Genomic DNA, 17,699 nt, shown 5'->3' with positions numbered 1-17,699 from the left:
TCAACTTCTCACAGACAAAAGAAATGGGGGGAAATCTGTGGCATTGAGAAGTAGAAACATAATTGAGATAAACAAAATGTACTTTTTTAAAACATTAGTTTTATACCAATCAATCCCCCACAAATAATCTCACCTTCTCATTGACATTGTTGAAATTATTATTTTTTTGCCTTGAAATAGTTGGGCTGCAGCACTAGTCAGTCACCACCAGAGGAACCCATACACACTGTCAGCGGTTGTTTTTGTCCTGATTCAGAGCCCTCTGTTGGTTAGCCTTGTCCCATACCCTCTCTGTTGGTTAGCCTTGTCCCATACCCTCTCTGTTGGTTAGCCTTGTCCCATACCCTCCCTGTTGGTTAGCCTTGTCCCATACCCTCCCTGTTGGTTAGCCTTGTCCCATACCCTCTCTGTTGGTTAGCCTTGTCCCATACCCTCTCTGTTGGTTAGCCTTGTCCCATACCCTCTCTGTTGGTTAGCCTTGTCCCATACCCTCCCTGTTGGTTAGCCTTGTCCCATACCCTCCCTGTTGGTTAGCCTTGTCCCATACCCTCTGTTGGTTAGCCTTGTCCCATACCCTCTCTGTTGGTTAGCCTTGTCCCATACCCTCCCTGTTGGTTAGCCTTGTCCCATACCCTCCCTGTTGGTTAGCCTTGTCCCATACCCTCCCTGTTGGTTAGCCTTGTCCCATACCCTCCCTGTTGGTTAGCCTTGTCCCATACCCTCCCTGTTGGTTAGCCTTGTCCCATACCCTCCCTGTTGGTTAGCCTTGTCCCATACCCTCTCTGTTGGTTAGCCTTGTCCCATACCCTCCCTGTTGGTTAGCCTTGTCCCATACCCTCCCTGTTGGTTAGCCTTGTCCCATACCCTGTTGGTTAGCCTTGTCCCATGTTGGTTAGCCTTGTCCCATACCCTCCCTGTTGGTTAGCCTTGTCCCATACCCTCCCTGTTGGTTAGCCTTGTCCCATACCCTCCCTGTTGGTTAGCCTTGTCCCATACCCTCCCTGTTGGTTAGCCTTGTCCCATACCCTCCCTGTTGGTTAGCCTTGTCCCATACCCTCCCTGTTGGTTAGCCTTGTCCCATACCCTCCCTGTTGGTTAGCCTTGTCCCATACCCTCCCTGTTGGTTAGCCTTGTCCCATACCCTCCCTGTTGGTTAGCCTTGTCCCATACCCTCCCTGTTGGTTAGCCTTGTCCCATACCCTCCCTGTTGGTTAGCCTTGTCCCATACCCTCCCTGTTGGTTAGCCTTGTCCCATACCCTCCTGTTGGTTAGCCTTGTCCCATACCCTCCCTGTTGGTTAGCCTTGTCCCATACCCTCCCTGTTGGTTAGCCTTGTCCCATACCCTCTGTTGGTTAGCCTTGTCCCATACCCTCCTGTTGGTTAGCCTTGTCCCATACCCTCCCTGTTGGTTAGCCTTGTCCCTGTGTGGTTGTTGGTTAGCCTTGTCCCATACCCTCCTGTTGGTTAGCCTTGTCCCATACCTGTGTCCCATACCCTCTCTGTTGGTTAGCCTTGTCCCATACCCTCCTGTTGGTTAGCCTTGTCCCATACCCTCCCTGTTGGTTAGGTCCCATACCCTCCCTGTTGGTTAGCCTTGTCCCATACCCTCCCTGTTGGTTAGCCTTGTCCCATACCCTCCTGTTGGTTAGCCTTGTCCCATACCCTCCTGTTGGTTAGCCTTGTCCCATACCCTCCCTGTTGGTTAGCCTTGTCCCATACCCTCCTGTTGGTTAGCCTTGTCCCATACCCTCCCTGTTGGTTAGCCTTGTCCCATACCCTCCCTGTTGGTTAGCCTTGTCCCATACCCTCCCTGTTGGTTAGCCTTGTCCCATACCCTCCTGTTGGTTAGCCTTGTCCCATACCCTCCCTGTTGGTTAGCCTTGTCCCATACCCTCTCTGTTGGTTAGCCTTGTCCCATACCCTCTCTGTTGGTTAGCCTTGTCCCATACCCTCCCTGTTGGTTAGCCTTGTCCCATACCCTCCCTGTTGGTTAGCCTTGTCCCATACCCTCTCTGTTGGTTGGTTAGCCTTGTCCCATACCCTCCTTGTCCCATCCCTGTTGGTTAGCCTTGTCCCATACCCTCTCTGTTGGTTAGCCTTGTCCCATACCCTCCCTGTTGGTTAGCCTTGTCCCATACCCTCCTGTTGGTTAGCCTTGTCCCATACCCTCCCTGTTGGTTAGCCTTGTCCCATACCCTCCCTGTTGGTTAGCCTTGTCCCATACCCTCCCTGTTGGTTAGCCTTGTCCCATACCCTCCCTGTTGGTTAGCCTTGTCCCATACCCTCCCTGTTGGTTAGCCTTGTCCCATACCCTCTCTGTTGGTTAGCCTTGTCCCATACCCTCTCTGTTGGTTAGCCTTGTCCCCCATACCCTCCCCCTCTGTTGGTTAGCCTTGTCCCATACCCTCCTGTTGGTTAGCCCCCATACCCTCCCTCCCATACCCTCCTGTTGGTTAGCCTTGTCCCATACCCTCCTGTTGGTTAGCCTTGTCCCATACCCTCTTGTCCCATACCCTCCCTGTTGGTTAGCCTTGTCCCATACCCTCCCTGTTGGTTAGCCTTGTCCCATACCCTCTCTGTTGGTTAGCCTTGTCCCCATACCCTCCCTGTTGGTTAGCCTTGTCCCATACCCTACCCTGTTGGTTAGCCTTGTCCCATACCCTCCCTGTTGGTTAGCCTTGTCCCATACCCTCTCTGTTGGTTAGCCTTGTCCCATACCCTCTCTGTTGGTTAGCCTTGTCCCATACCCTCCCTGTTGGTTAGCCTTGTCCCATACCCTCTCTGTTGGTTAGCCTTGTCCCATACCCTCTGTTGGTTAGCCTTGTCCCATACCCTCCCTAGCCTTGTCCCATCCCTCCTGTTGGTTAGCCTTGTCCCATACCCTCTCTGTTGGTTAGCCTTGTCCCATACCCTCCTGTTGGTTAGCCTTGTCCCATACCCTCCTGTTGGTTAGCCTTGTCCCATACCCTCCCTGTTGGTTAGCCTTGTCCCATACCCTCTGTGTTGGTTAGCCTTGTCCCATACCCTCCTGTTGGTTAGCCTTGTCCCATACCCTCCTGTTGGTTAGCCTTGTCCCATACCCTCCCTGTTGGTTAGCCTTGTCCCATACCCTCTCTGTTGGTTAGCCTTGTCCCATACCCTCCCTGTTGGTTAGCCTTGTCCCATACCCTCCTGTTGGTTAGCCTTGTCCCATACCCTCCTGTTGGTTAGCCTTGTCCCATACCCTCTCTGTTGGTTAGCCTTGTCCCATACCCTCCTGTTGGTTAGCCTTGTCCCATACCCTCCTGTTGGTTAGCCTTGTCCCATACCCTTAGCCTTGTCCCATACCCTCCCTGTTGGTTAGCCTTGTCCCATACCCTCCCTGTTGGTTAGCCTTGTCCCATACCCTCCCTGTTGGTTAGCCTTGTCCCATACCCTCCCTGTTGGTTAGCCTTGTCCCATACCCTTGTCCCATACCCTCCTGTTGGTTAGCCTTGTCCCATACCCTCTCTGTTGGTTAGCCTTGTCCCATACCCTCTCTGTTGGTTAGCCTTGTCCCATACCCTCCCTGTTGGTTAGCCTTGTCCCATACCCTCCCTGTTGGTTAGCCTTGTCCCATACCCTCCCTGTTGGTTAGCCTTGTCCCATACCCTCCCTGTTGGTTGTCCCATACCCTCTCTGTTGGTTAGCCTTGTCCCATACCCTCCCTGTTGGTTAGCCTTGTCCCATACCCTCTCTGTTGGTTAGCCTTGTCCCATACCCTCTCTGTTGGTTAGCCTTGTCCCATACCCTCCCTGTTGGTTAGCCTTGTACCCTCCCTGTTGGCCTTGTCCCATACCCTCTCTGTTGGTTAGCCTTGTCCCATACCCTCTCTGTTGGTTAGCCTTGTCCCATACCCTCTCTGTTGGTTAGCCTTGTCCCATACCCTCTCTGTTGGTTAGCCTTGTCCCATACCCTCCCTGTTGGTTAGCCTTGTCCCATACCCTCTCTGTTGGTTGGTTTGTCCCATACCTTGTCCCTTGTCCCATACCCTCTCTGTTGGTTAGCCTTGTCCCTTGTCCCATACCCTCCTGTTGGTTAGCCTTGTCCCATACCCTCTCTGTTGGTTAGCCTTGTCCCATACCCTCCCTGTTGGTTAGCCTTGTCCCATACCCTCCCTGTTGGTTAGCCTTGTCCCATACCCTCTCTGTTGGTTAGCCTTGTCCCATACCCTCTCTGTTGGTTAGCCTTGTCCCATACCCTCCTGTTGGTTAGCCTTGTCCCATACCCTCTCTGTTGGTTAGCCTTGTCCCATACCCTCTCTGTTGGTTAGCCTTGTCCCATACCCTCTCTGTTGGTTAGCCTTGTCCCATACCCTCTCTGTTGGTTAGCCTTGTCCCATACCCTCTCTGTTGGTTAGCCTTGTCCCATACCCTCCCTGTTGGTTAGCCTTGTCCCATACCCTCCCTGTTGGTTAGCCTTGTCCCATACCCTCCTGTTGGTTAGCCTTGTCCCATACCCTCCCTGTTGGTTAGCCTTGTCCCATACCCTCTCTGTTGGTTAGCCTTGTCCCATACCCTCCCTGTTGGTTAGCCTTGTCCCATACCCTCTCTGTTGGTTAGCCTTGTCCCATACCCTCCCTGTTGGTTAGCCTTGTCCCATACCCTCCCTGTTGGTTAGCCTTGTCCCATACCCTCCCTGTTGGTTAGCCTTGTCCCATACCCTCCCTGTTGGTTAGCCTTGTCCCATACCCTCCCTGTTGGTTAGCCTTGTCCCATACCCTCCCTGTTGGTTAGCCTTGTCCCATACCCTCCCTGTTGGTTAGCCTTGTCCCATACCCTCCCTGTTGGTTAGCCTTGTCCCATACCCTCCCTGTTGGTTAGCCTTGTCCCATACCCTCTCTGTTGGTTAGCCTTGTCCCATACCCTCCCTGTTGGTTAGCCTTGTCCCATACCCTCCCTGTTGGTTAGCCTTGTCTGTTGGTTAGCCTTGTCCCATACCCTCCCTGTTGGTTAGCCTTGTCCCATACCCTCCCTGTTGGTTAGCCTTGTCCCATACCCTCCCCTGTTGGTTAGCCTTGTCCCATACCCTCCTGTTGGTTAGCCTTGTCCCATACCCTCCCTGTTGGTTAGCCTTGTCCCATACCCTCCCTGTTGGTTAGCCTTGTCCCATACCCTCCCTGTTGGTTAGCCTTGTCCCATACCCTCCCTGTTGGTTAGCCTTGTCCCATACCCTCTCTGTTGGTTAGCCTTGTCCCATACCCTCTCTGTTGGTTAGCCTTGTCCCATACCCTCTCTGTTGGTTAGCCTTGTACCATACCCTCTGTTGGTTAGCCTTGTTCCATTCCCTCTGTCGGTTAGCCTTGTCCCATACCCTCTCTGTTGGTTAGCCTTGTACCATACCCTCCCTGTTGGTTAGCCTTGTCCCATACCCTCCCTGTTGGTTAGCCTTGTCCCATACCCTCCCTGTTGGTTAGCCTTGTCCCATACCCTCCCCTGTTGGTTAGCCTGTTGGTTAGCCTTGTCCCATACCCTCTCTGTTGGTTAGCCTTGTCCCATACCCTCCTGTTGGTTAGCCTTGTCCCATACCCTCTCTGTTGGTTAGCCTTGTCCCATACCCTCTGTTGGTTAGCCTTGTCCCATACCCTCCTCTGGTTAGCCTTGTCCCATACCCTCTCTGTTGGTTAGCCTTGTCCCATACCCTCTCTGTTGGTTAGCCTTGTCCCATACCCTCTCTGTTGGTTAGCCTTGTCCCATACCCTCCCTGTTGGTTAGCCTTGTCCCATACCCTCTCTGTTGGTTAGCCTTGTCCCATACCCTCCCTGTTGGTTAGCCTTGTCCCATACCCTCTCTGTTGGTTAGCCTTGTCCCATACCCTCCTGTTGGTTAGCCTTGTCCCATACCCTCTCTGTTGGTTAGCCTTGTCCCATACCCTCCTGTTGGTTAGCCTTGTCCCATACCCTCCCTGTTGGTTAGCCTTGTCCCATACCCTCCTGTTGGTTAGCCTTGTCCCATACCCTCCCTGTTGGTTAGCCTTGTCCCATACCCTCCCAGCCTTGTCCCATACCCTCCCTGTTGGTTAGCCTTGTCCCATACCCTCTCTGTTGGTTAGCCTTGTCCCATACCCTCTCTGTTGGTTAGCCTTGTCCCATACCCTCCCTGTTGGTTAGCCTTGTCCCATACCCTCTCTGTTGGTTAGCCTTGTCCCATACCCTCCCTGTTGGTTAGCCTTGTCCCATACCCTCCCTGTTGGTTAGCCTTGTCCCATACCCTCCTGTTGGTTAGCCTTGTCCCATACCCTCCCTGTTGGTTAGCCTTGTCCCATACCCTGTTGGTTAGCCTTGTCCCATACCCTCCCTGTTGGTTAGTTTGTCCCATACCCTCCCTGTTGGTTAGCCTTGTCTTGTCCCATTGTTGGTTAGCCTTGTCCCATACCCTCCTGTTGGTTAGCCTTGTCCCATACCCTCTCTGTTGGTTAGCCTTGTCCCATACCCTCTCTGTTGGTTAGCCTTGTCCCATACCCTCCCTGTTGGTTAGCCTTGTCCCATACCCTCCCTGTTGGTTAGCCTTGTCCCATACCCTCTCTGTTGGTTAGCCTTGTCCCATACCCTCCCTGTTGGTTAGCCTTGTCCCATACCCTCTCTGTTGGTTAGCCTTGTCCCATACCCTCCCTGTTGGTTAGCCTTGTCCCATACCCTCTCTGTTGGTTAGCCTTGTCCCATACCCTCTCTGTTGGTTAGCCTTGTCCCATACCCTCTCTGTTGGTTAGCCTTGTCCCATACCCTCTCTGTTGGTTAGCCTTGTCCCATACCCTCTCTGTTGGTTAGCCTTGTCCCATACCCTCTGTTGGTTAGCCTTGTCCCATACCCTCTCTGTTGGTTAGCCTTGTCCCATACCCTCTCTGTTGGTTAGCCTTGTCCCATACCCTCTCTGTTGGTTAGCCTTGTCCCATACCCTCTCTGTTGGTTAGCCTTGTCCCATACCCTCCCTGTTGGTTAGCCTTGTCCCATACCCTCTCTGTTGGTTAGCCTTGTCCCATACCCTCTGTTGGTTAGCCTTGTCCCATACCCTCTCTGTTGGTTAGCCTTGTCCATACCCTCTGTTGGTTAGCCTTGTCCCAAATCATTGCGTAGCTACCTAAAAATAGTTAGCTAGGTGTTAATAAGATACTTCATTTAAAAGATCCCAAAGTGTCCCAGTAGGCATCTACTGAGCGAGCTAAGAGCTGTGTCACATTTTATTTACCATTTTGTTAAAATGTCATTTTAAAATATGATGGGTATGGGACATACCCTCCCTGTTGGTTAGCCTTGTCCCATACCCTCTCTGTTGGTTAGCCTTGTCCCATACCACACTCCAACACTCAGACATCATTTACCTATAGCCAGGGGCACCACTCCAACACTCAGACATCATTTACCTATAGCCAGGGGCACACTCCAACACTCAGACATCATTTACCTATAGCCAGGGGCACCACTCCAACACTCAGACATCATTTACCTATAGCCAGGGGCACACTCCAACACTTAGACATCATTTACCTATAGCCAGGGGCACACTCCAACACTCAGACATCATTTACCTTAGCCAGTTTTTCATTTACCTATAGCCAGGGGCACCACCCAACACTCAGACATCATTTACCTATAGCCAGGGGCACACTCCAACACTCAGACATCATTTACCTATAGCCAGGGGCACACTCCAACACTCAGACATCATTTACCTATAGCCAGGGCACACTCCAACACTCAGACATCATTTACCTATAGCCAGGGGCACCACTCCAACACTCAGACATCATTTACCTATAGCCAGGGGCACCACTCCAACACTCAGACATCATTTACCTATAGCCAGGGCACACTCCAACACTCAGACATCATTTACCTATAGCCAGGGGCACACTCCAACACTCAGACATCATTTACCTATAGCCAGGGGCACCACTCCAACACTCAGACATCATTTACCTATAGCCAGGGGCACCACTCCAACACTCAGACATCATTTACCTATAGCCAGGGGCACACTCCAACACTCAGACATCATTTACCTATAGCCAGGGGCACCACTCCAACACTCAGACATCATTTACCTATAGCCAGGGGCACCACTCCAACACTCAGACATCATTTACCTATAGCCAGGGGCACCACTCCAACACTCAGACATCATTTACCTATAGCCAGGGGCACCACTCCAACACTCAGACATCATTTACCTATAGCCAGGGGCACCACTCCAACACTCAGACATCATTTACCTATAGCCAGGGGCACCACTCCAACACTCAGACATCATTTACCTATAGCCAGGGGCACCACTCCAACACTCAGACATCATTTACCTATAGCCAGGGGCACCACTCCAACACTCAGACATAATTTACCTATAGCCAGGGGCACCACTCCAACATCATTTACCTATAGCCAGGGGCACCACTCCAACACTCAGACATCATTTACCTATAGCCAGGGGCACACTCCAACACTCAGACATCATTTACAAACAAAGCATTTGTGTTTAGTGAGTCTGCCAGATCAGAGGTAGTAGGGATGACCATGGATGCTCTAGTTAAGTGCGTGAATTGGACCATTTTCCTGTCCTGCTAAGCATTCAAAATGTAACAAGTACTTTTAGGTTGGTCACATGCAGTGTAGACAACTCTAGGCTACAGTGCAAACAGGGTTCCAGGTGCAACATCATTGACAGGAATGAAAATGATGGACATGAATTCAGTATACTCCCATCAGATACAGTAAAGGTCCAGACTACTAATAGTTGCTCTGGGATTATTACCAGAACACATTTAACAAAGAATCAGATGTTTTTTCCCCCTCACACAACAGAATTCACACAGTGTCTCTGAATGTTTCTTAAGAGATCTTTTATTGCCAGATGTTCATACATACAGTTGTTGTTAGAGGGGCGAAGACGCAAGAAAAGCTCACCGAGTCTGGATGTGCTTGTGTCCAAGTCCCACACTGACTTACAGTACAGCAGTGGGGGAGAAGGAGATAATATAGCCAATCACAGAAAACATGGGTTGCATCCCAAATGGCACCCTATTCCCTACACAGTGCACTACTTTTGGACTCTATGGGTCCTGGTAAAAAAGAATAAGAAGAAGTTGTGCACTCTATAGGGAATAGGGTGCCATTTGGGACACACTCCATGTTTTATTGAGTGCAATGTAATGAAAGGCTGCTGAAGGTTCCATAGGAGTACTAGGGGCTGAAGCGTTACAGATCATTTCAGATGGAGCCGACATATGCAGTGTTGACCATGAATGCAGTCTATGCTAATGCAGGAACATTTTCAATCAGTCTAAAACGCTGAACTTCAGCGATACAGATTGAATCCAGTCCTAGGTGGTTACATGGACCACTCCGTCTATCCTAATGTGTTTCAAGTCATGTGCAGAGGAAAAACAATAAAACATAACAAATGCTAAGCCTCTGAACATTCAAATCAAATGAATCTCCCTTTATCCATAGCAGAACGTGACACACCACATCTGTAGACATTTTTTAAACCATGCATGGTTTGGTTTTCACTTAAATTACAATTTCCATAGAATAACACTGCTTTGTTTAACCTATAATACACTATTCTATACAAAATACCAACAAGTGAAAGACATAAAACACATTGTTGTGACATTTACATCATTTTACAGCATTCTTCCCTCATTATTACTTTACATGTACTCAGAGTTACAATACTCAAAATGACCATCTGAGAAAAAGGCTGAAAGAATATACTTTCTCACTGTTAATGTTCTGGTTTTCCTCAATGAAAGACGCATGCTACAAATGGTGTATAAGGTGCTGGATAGTTTCATACCAAATTGTAAGTTCTCCATGAGAAAGACATATACTTGTAGGTGTGTGACTGTTTTGTTGTGGCTTGTGTTGCTGCAAGCATATATTCTTTCATGTTTAGTCGACAATGGCTGTTTCCATCACAGTGAATGTTTGTGACTGTGTAGAATCATCATACAACTCTCTACACAATTCCAAATGTAAACTGGAATTATGCACTTTAAAAAACGAGCTATCGAGCTGACTGTAACCACTACACCTCAATAAAAGTCAACAGTGTAGGAACGTTCAGATATACTATATGCTCTAATTCTACATTAAGGCAAATGGAAACAACTAATATCTTTTTATAGAACATTTTTTGTGACAAAACTGCTAAAATGGAAATATTGTCATTAGACAATTAGCTATAACCCTCGTTTAGTTGTGATTCGAAATAAAACTGCAATGCGCAAATGGAAGAGGAGAACTGTTTCCAAGACATAAAGCCATGGAACATAGTACTGAAATGTATTAATCAAGGAAAGAATGAAATCAGGAAGTCACAGCTGTTGAATTGACCTAAGGAGGAAGTCCTTTCATTACACACAGTAACATTTTCTGTAACAAATATCTCCCTGAACATTACTGAATAAATAGACTTGTCTATAAAAGGCACTCATTCAGTTGAAGCTCATATCGTTTTTCTATAATAACCAATTATTAATCTTGTACTTTTTTAAACAATTCTTAAATGTTGCCTAACTCTTTGACACAGAGAGTAAAGAGAGAGTACGTACATGTAACTAGTGTAAATATATCTCCCTGTCAGTTCTAACACTCCACAATAAGTATGTCTCAACCATAGAAGAAGGCTTTGCAGCGAACAACAGCAGGAGCTTGCGTAACACTGGTGTCATGCATGCAACACGTGTGTAATTGTAGGTACTAGGCAGGCCTATAGGCTAAAGCTGGAACATGTATGTTGTAGGCAGGCCTATAGGTTAAAGCTGTAACATTCGCTACGCGTGATTGACAGACGTCAGTCTGTCTGGACCCAGTAGCATCGTCCCTTCTGTACACTTGTCAGCTCACAGACTGTTCTCACCAAAGTTGACGACTCTGATATGCTATGTGTTTTTTATAAGTGGAAACCAGTAATTCAATTGTATGTAGTAAATGATACCTTCCCTCTTAACACATCATGGTGTGTCCTCTTGGAATTCCAGTTTGTTCCATCTGTATAAAATCCAACTGAATCAACAACATGCAAAATTGGAAACATTTTAGTTTGCAAAAGTCAAAGTAATCTGTTCACTTTTCCTCTGAAATTAGAGTGTATAATCAGTTGTGCTACTGTTTCATTATTGGTTCTGTCTGGGGGATTTTTTCATTCATCTGATATCTGATTGGTACATCAGTGTGTGTCAAGGATTTCCCCTTCCTTTCCTCTAAATATCCAACTTCTACATCCAGTGCAAATATTCCTTCTCTGAGCACCTTTTTCTCACGCATTAAAGTATTTTAAAACCCACAAAACTACCACAGTAGTATAGTAGAACAAAACAGCCTGTGGACACAGACATTTTTTTTTATATAAACAAAAATTGTTCAAACTAAAAATACTATCTGACACCAAGCCCAACGCACATGCTCATCATAAGTGGGGATAGATAACATCAATGCTGACGTCTTTAACATCAATGCTAACTTCTTTAACATCAATGCTAACTTATTTAGCATCAATGTTAACTTCTTTAACATCAATGCTAACTTATTTAGCATCAATGCTAACTTATTTAGCATCAATGCTAACTTCTTTAGCGTCAATGCTAACTTCTTTACTATTCAACTCCGAGGCCTTTTTGGTTCAGACACAAGTCCACAGTGATTCAAGCACTCGCATGTCCCTCCCTTTAGAAGTCCTGAGGCTAAATGTCTTCTGTGTAGGTAAGTCTCAGTTTGTATCTTTCAGTCATAGGGTGAATCTCAATTGAGGGAAAGGTTAGGGAGGACGAACCTCAGATCTAGTCCTCCAAAGCCTTGTGTAGACAGGTGAGGATAGAAGACACAAGGAATCAAGGAAATACAACTGAGATTCACCACTAGTCATGTGGTCACTGTGGGCTTCATCAAGTGATTAAGACTTACAGTTGGGATGTGAGCTGTTCCTCAAAGGCCTCAGCCTCATATTCAAAGGTTAGGAGAAACAACTGATTGGAACAACACCATTAAGAAACACTCAAGTCGGCACAGCAGCATAGTGTAGTGGTTTGGATGCTGAACTTTACCTGAGTGTGTATGTATGGAGCTGAGTCAGCTGGATCACTGAACCCCTTTAACTGCCCCTATACCAATACCACTTTGTTCCACTGAAAACCATCTATTATCCTGGATGAGGACCATATTCCTCATGGTCTCTTCCTGAACATTGTTTACCAGCTACCTGCACAAACCACAGACAGGAAGGTGAGCTACAGTCATCATAAAGTTGAACCAGGGGAAAGACCAAGCGAAGCTATGGTGCAGCGGTTGACTGGCTGGCTGGATGAGCAGGGGTTTGAGGTCAGGGGTCAGTGAAGGGCGGGGCGGGCGGTAAGAGGGTTTCCCAGGTGTCTGTGTGTGCTGTGCTGCCGGATCCAGCTCCACTTCTCTTCCTGTCACACAGCCATCTCTGAACCACTGGACAACCCCAAGGCATTGGCCTCCTCTGGTGTCAGACCGCTTTTCAGTGTTCTTCTCACTGTAGAGAGGAAGAGGGCAGGGAGACATGGAGAGAGACATAGAGAGACAGAGAGAGAAAGAGAGAGAGCGAGAGAGAGAGAGAGAGAGAGAGAGAGAGAGAGAGAGAGAGAGAGAGAGAGAGAGAGAGAGAGAGAGAGAGAGAGAGAGAGAGAGAGAGAGAGAGAGAGACAGGGACAGAGACAGAGACAGAGACAGAGAGACATGAAGAGGTTTAAATAGAACTGGATGTATTTACTGTAGCACTGTGTTGTTGAAGTGTATCACTCAGGTGATGCTAGAAGATAAGATAGTGTGCATTAACACTGACAGAAAGTCCACAATCAGATGTCGGGGGCAGTTAAACCTTTGGCCACACCACATCCAAAGCTAATGTAAGGATACTGTAAAAAGAAAAGTTGCAAATCTGGTGTCAAACAAAGGCAACTCTTACTTCAAATATTTTGTTACTGTAAAAAAAATCCCTCTGACTCACGTGACTTGCGGTTGGCTCTGGACCTCTTCCTCTCGCGAGGCTCTGTCCGTGTCCTGGGCCCCTGAGTGGCTGACCTGACGATGCGCTCCATGATCTCATCTGCAGCGTCTGTCTCTGTGCAATTAGGTGGGTCTTCAATCACTGATGAGCCCCAAGGACCCACACGGCCTAGGAGGGAAGACAAGGAGAGAATGAGAGAAGAGAAGAAGAGAAGACAAGGAGAAAAGAGAAGGAGAGAAGACAAGGAGAGAACAGAAGGAGAGACGAGAACGAGAGAAGACAAGGAGAGAAGAGAAGGAGAGAAAACAAGAAGAGAAGGAGAGAAGAGAATGAGAAAAGGAGAGAAGAGAAGAAGAGAAGACAAGGAGAAAAGAGAAGGAGAGAAGACAAGGAGAGAACAGAAGGAAAAAAGGAGAGAAGAGAAGGAGAAAAGGAAAGAAGAGAAGGAGAGAAGACAAGGAGAGAAGAGGAGAAAAGGAGAGAAGAGAAGGAGAAAAGGAGAGAAGAGAAGAGAAGGAGAGAAGACAAGGAGAGAAGAGAAGGAGAAAAGGAGAGAAGAGAAGGAGAGAAGACAAGGAGAGAAGAGAAGGAGAAAATGAGAGAAGAGAAGGAGAGAAGACAAGGAGAGAACAGAAGGAGAAAAGGAGAGAAGAGAAGGAGAGAAGACAAGGAGAGAAGAGAACGAGAAAAGGAGAGAAGGACAGACAGAATCAACCTCAGGTGTAGTAGAGCTGGCCGTTGTAAAAAAGAAAAGTCCAGAAGTTTCCCTTTTTGCCAGGAGTTGTGTGAAGGTGGTGGTCTGTCAGACTGACCTGGCCTGCTGGCTCTGGTGCGTGTACGTAGGCCTGGCACGGTGGACGCTCCACTGTCACTGCAGCCCTGCAAGCTGCTCTTCAGCACTGCCTTCATGTTCTCATGCTCCGCTGCATCCTCTGCGTACTGCAGACCCTGCGTCAGCACGCCCTCCTGGCTTACAGGCCCCGGGGCGCTACCGCCAAACTTTCCATCCTGTGGGGTGGATTAGGAGAGAAGAGCTGGTTAGAGATGAAACTTCCTAAATCTATCTATGAAAATGGTTCAATTAGTCATCATGCTCTGGCACCATTAAGAGCTCTCAATTAGTCATCATGCTCTGGCACCATTAAGAGCTCTCAATTAGTCATCATGCTCTGGCACCATTAAGAGCTCTCAATTAGTCATCATGCTCTGGCACCACTAAGAGCACTCAATTAGTCATCATGCTCTGGCACCACTAAGAGCTCTCAATTAGTCATCATGCTCTGGCACCATTAAGAGCTCTCAATTAGTCATCATGCTCTGGCACCATTAAGAGCTCTCAATTAGTCATCATGCTCTGGCACCATTAAGAGCTCTCAATTAGTCATCATGCTCTGGCACCACTAAGAGCTCTCAATTAGTCATCATGCTCTGGCACCATTAAGAGCTCAATTAGTCATCATGCTCTGGCACCATTAAGAGCTCTCAATTAGTCATCATGCTCTGGCACCACTAAGAGCTCTCAATTAGTCATCATGCTCTGGCACCACTAAGAGCTCTCAATTAGTCATCATGCTCTGGCACCATTAAGAGCTCTCAATTAGTCATCATGTTCTGGCACCATTAAGAGCTCTCAATTAGTCATCATGCTCTGGCACCATTAAGAGCTCTCAATTTGTAAGTCGCTCTGGATAAGAGCGTCTGCTAAATGACTTAAATGTAAATGTAATTACCATTAAGTCATCATGCTCTGGCACCATTAAGAGCTCTCAATTAGAAAACATCTAGAAAACAAGGACATACAAATCCATTCTGGGTTAATCACAGTTCTTCACAGTCTCCTGACCAACAGCATGGGAGCTATATTTAAATGGTCAGCTGCTGCATGCACTTTTAAAAATTGTATCCCACAAACAGAAGCCATATTTATTTAGTATCTGTGACAAACAACAAACAAACAAACCAACAACACCCCGCATAAAAAGCACACTGTCAAAAAAACATTCACCACAGGTCTTTGTCATAACTTATTAGTCATAAGTTAACATTACTTAGACCGAAGTTATCAGCACTATGTGACGACCGTCTTATGAACCTTTACATCACATACAGTGAAGTAAAACCTAACCATCTGCATTGAAACCTGCTGATTCCTTCCCTGTTGACAGCCATCTTGGTTCCATTATAGAACAAACAGAGCTGTGTAAGCTGATCCTGGTCAGCAGAATGAGGCTTCATCCCAAATGCAACCCCATTCCTTTATAGTGCACTATTTTACACCAGGACTCTGGTCAAAATAACTACACTATACCATACTATACTATTTTATGTAAGGAATAGGGTGGCATTTAAGACTCTGACCCTCATGTGGACCCCATTGTTTTTTAAGAGATGAATCTCTGGTTCTCATGAGGTCTACTACCCAGGATTAGGTTCTATCAGGAAGTGCTTGTCTGTGGATTCTGACCCCCTGGGGTCTGGTTTGAGTTTGGCCTACCCTGCTTCCCTTGTCTGTAGACTTGCAGTGAACAGAACTTCCATAGCCTTCTCTCTCTCTCACACACACAACCATGAACCTAACCTCAACCCCCTATTTCTAACCCGTAAGCCTTGTCTGAAATGTCCTTGTCTACCTAGTCTGATAACTACTACTGTAGCTGGTTCCTCTAAACATACTGTCAATACCTAGTCTGATAACTACTACTGTAGCTGGTTCCTCTAAACATACTGTCAATACCTAGTCTGATAACTACTACTGTAGCTGGTTCCTCTAAACATACTGTCAATACCTAGTCTGATAACTACTACTGTAGCTGGTTCCTCTAAACATACTGTCAATACCTAGTCTGATAACTACTACTGTAGCTGGTTCCTCTAAACATACTGTCAATACCTAGTCTGATAACTACTACTGTAGCTGGTTCCTCTAAACATACTGTCAATACCTAGTCTGCATCCCAAATAGCACCCTATTCCCTATACAATGCACTAGAACAGAGTACAATTTTGGAGGCACCTCTAGTATTCAGTAAATACTGTAAAGACTATAAATACTACATCTAGTAGATGTTTTTTTAAATGATACAGTTAGTAGAGTTCCATTCTAGTATGAATCAGTACAAGTCAATAACAACAAGGATGTGTCAGTAATGTTAATTGTACAGGTGGCTGCATTCAGCGGACACACAACCTGAGAGAAATATGGCAACTTGACCGTGATGAGGAATTCTGCCTTTTGGTTAAAGGTTAGAGACATTACTACCACAGGAGAAATAACACACACACATGCACCTGTTCTCACACACACACACACACACACACACACACACACACACACACACACACACACACACACACACACACACACACACACACACACACACACACACACACACACACACACACACACACACACACACACACACACACACACACACACACACACATACCTCACCATCCTCTTCATCCTCACTCTACAGAGGAAAGGGAAGAAGATGAAATGAAGAGGAAGACAGAAAAGGAGATGTTATGAGATGTGCTGGAGGCGCCATAGTCAAACAGAAAGAGCACAAATATGACCTCTGACAAAAAGAAGAATGAGGAATGTTCTATTCTGTAAATGAGGTTATCTAAAAACGCTGGTCGACTATTAACACACACCATTGGGTGTGACGACCACACAACTGTGTTCCCCTCCTCCCTGTGAGAGCAGCGTGATCACGCTGTGGGGATAGTTATTTCTCCTGCAGGGACATTGAAAGGTTGGAATATTTCACACAGTGATTGAATTAGGGTGCTCTTGAACTGGAGGTGAACCCTACCAAGGACAACAGGCCCTGGAGTGCTGCTCCATCTCCCTCCTACAGCAGGCTGCAGGCCCCTCTGGGCTGGAGGGAGTTTCATCATCACACAGGGAGGAGGGGGAGCAGGAGGAGGAGCAGGTGGAGGGGGGGCAGAGGAAGAGGAGCAGGAGGAGGAGGATGGGTAGAAGGAGGAGGAGCAGGAGTATGGGGAGAGGGGATCAGTTCTGCTGTTTTAGAATAGGATACATAGTAAACAGATCACTGATTACTGTTACAGTAACCAATCACTGTACTGGATGTGTGAAACTATGCTGATGTCATTGGAAATGAATGCGTTGTCTGAGGTGACCAGTGGCCACGTGTTTGGAGAGTGAGCAGGTGGGTATGAAATCCTGAGGATGACAATGAGGAAGTTCAAGAAAGAAATTGAGAGAGTCTCAGGTGAAGAGAACACAGGAAAAGACAGGAGAAGACATAAGAACACCGGAGAAGACAAGAGAATACAGGAGAACACAGGAGAAGACAGGAGAATACAGGAGAAGACAGGAGAACACCGGAGAAGACAAGAGAATACAGGAGAACACAGGAGAACACAGGAGAACACAGGAGAAGACAGGAGAATACAGGAAAAGACAGGAGAAGACATAAGAACACAGGAGAAGACAGGAGAATACAGGAGAACACAGGAGAACACAGGAGAATACAGGAGAAGACACAGGAGAATACAGGAGAACACAGGAGAAGACAGGAGAAGACAGGAGAATACAGGAGAACACAGGAGAAGACAGGAGAAGACATAAGAACACAGGAGAAGACAGGAGAATACAGGAGAACACAGGAGAACACAGGAGAAGACAGAGAACACAGGAGAAGACAGGAGAACAGGAGAAGACAGGAGAAGACAGGAGATACAGG

The 17,699-nt window shown here is 47.2% G+C and overlaps 1 protein-coding gene across 5 annotated transcripts in view; it reads right to left on the bottom strand.

Moving 5' to 3' along the window:
- Window positions 1–8,834: 8,834 nt before the first annotated feature.
- LOC118370439 (FH1/FH2 domain-containing protein 3-like) overlaps window positions 8,835–17,699 on the bottom strand; it is a 43,852-nt gene continuing 34,987 nt past the window's right edge. For 4 of the 5 annotated variants that reach the window (XM_052514081.1, XM_052514083.1, XM_052514084.1 and 1 more), the window contains 4 exons: window positions 16,431–16,454; window positions 13,797–13,992; window positions 12,985–13,152; window positions 8,835–12,510 (listed from right to left, as the gene is read on the bottom strand). In XM_052514081.1, coding sequence (XP_052370041.1) covers window positions 12,428–12,510; window positions 12,985–13,152; window positions 13,797–13,992; window positions 16,431–16,454 — 471 coding nt within the window. In that variant the 3' untranslated portion in view covers window positions 8,835–12,427. The remainder of the gene's footprint in view (window positions 12,511–12,984; window positions 13,153–13,796; window positions 13,993–16,430; window positions 16,455–17,699) is intronic. The other variant, XM_052514082.1, reaches the window with a different exon arrangement.

Source organism: Oncorhynchus keta, unplaced genomic scaffold (assembly GCF_023373465.1).
Source record: "Oncorhynchus keta strain PuntledgeMale-10-30-2019 unplaced genomic scaffold, Oket_V2 Un_scaffold_1526_pilon_pilon, whole genome shotgun sequence".
Lineage (NCBI taxonomy): Eukaryota > Metazoa > Chordata > Actinopteri > Salmoniformes > Salmonidae > Oncorhynchus > Oncorhynchus keta.
This window is presented reverse-complemented; position numbering and strand designations above follow the sequence as displayed.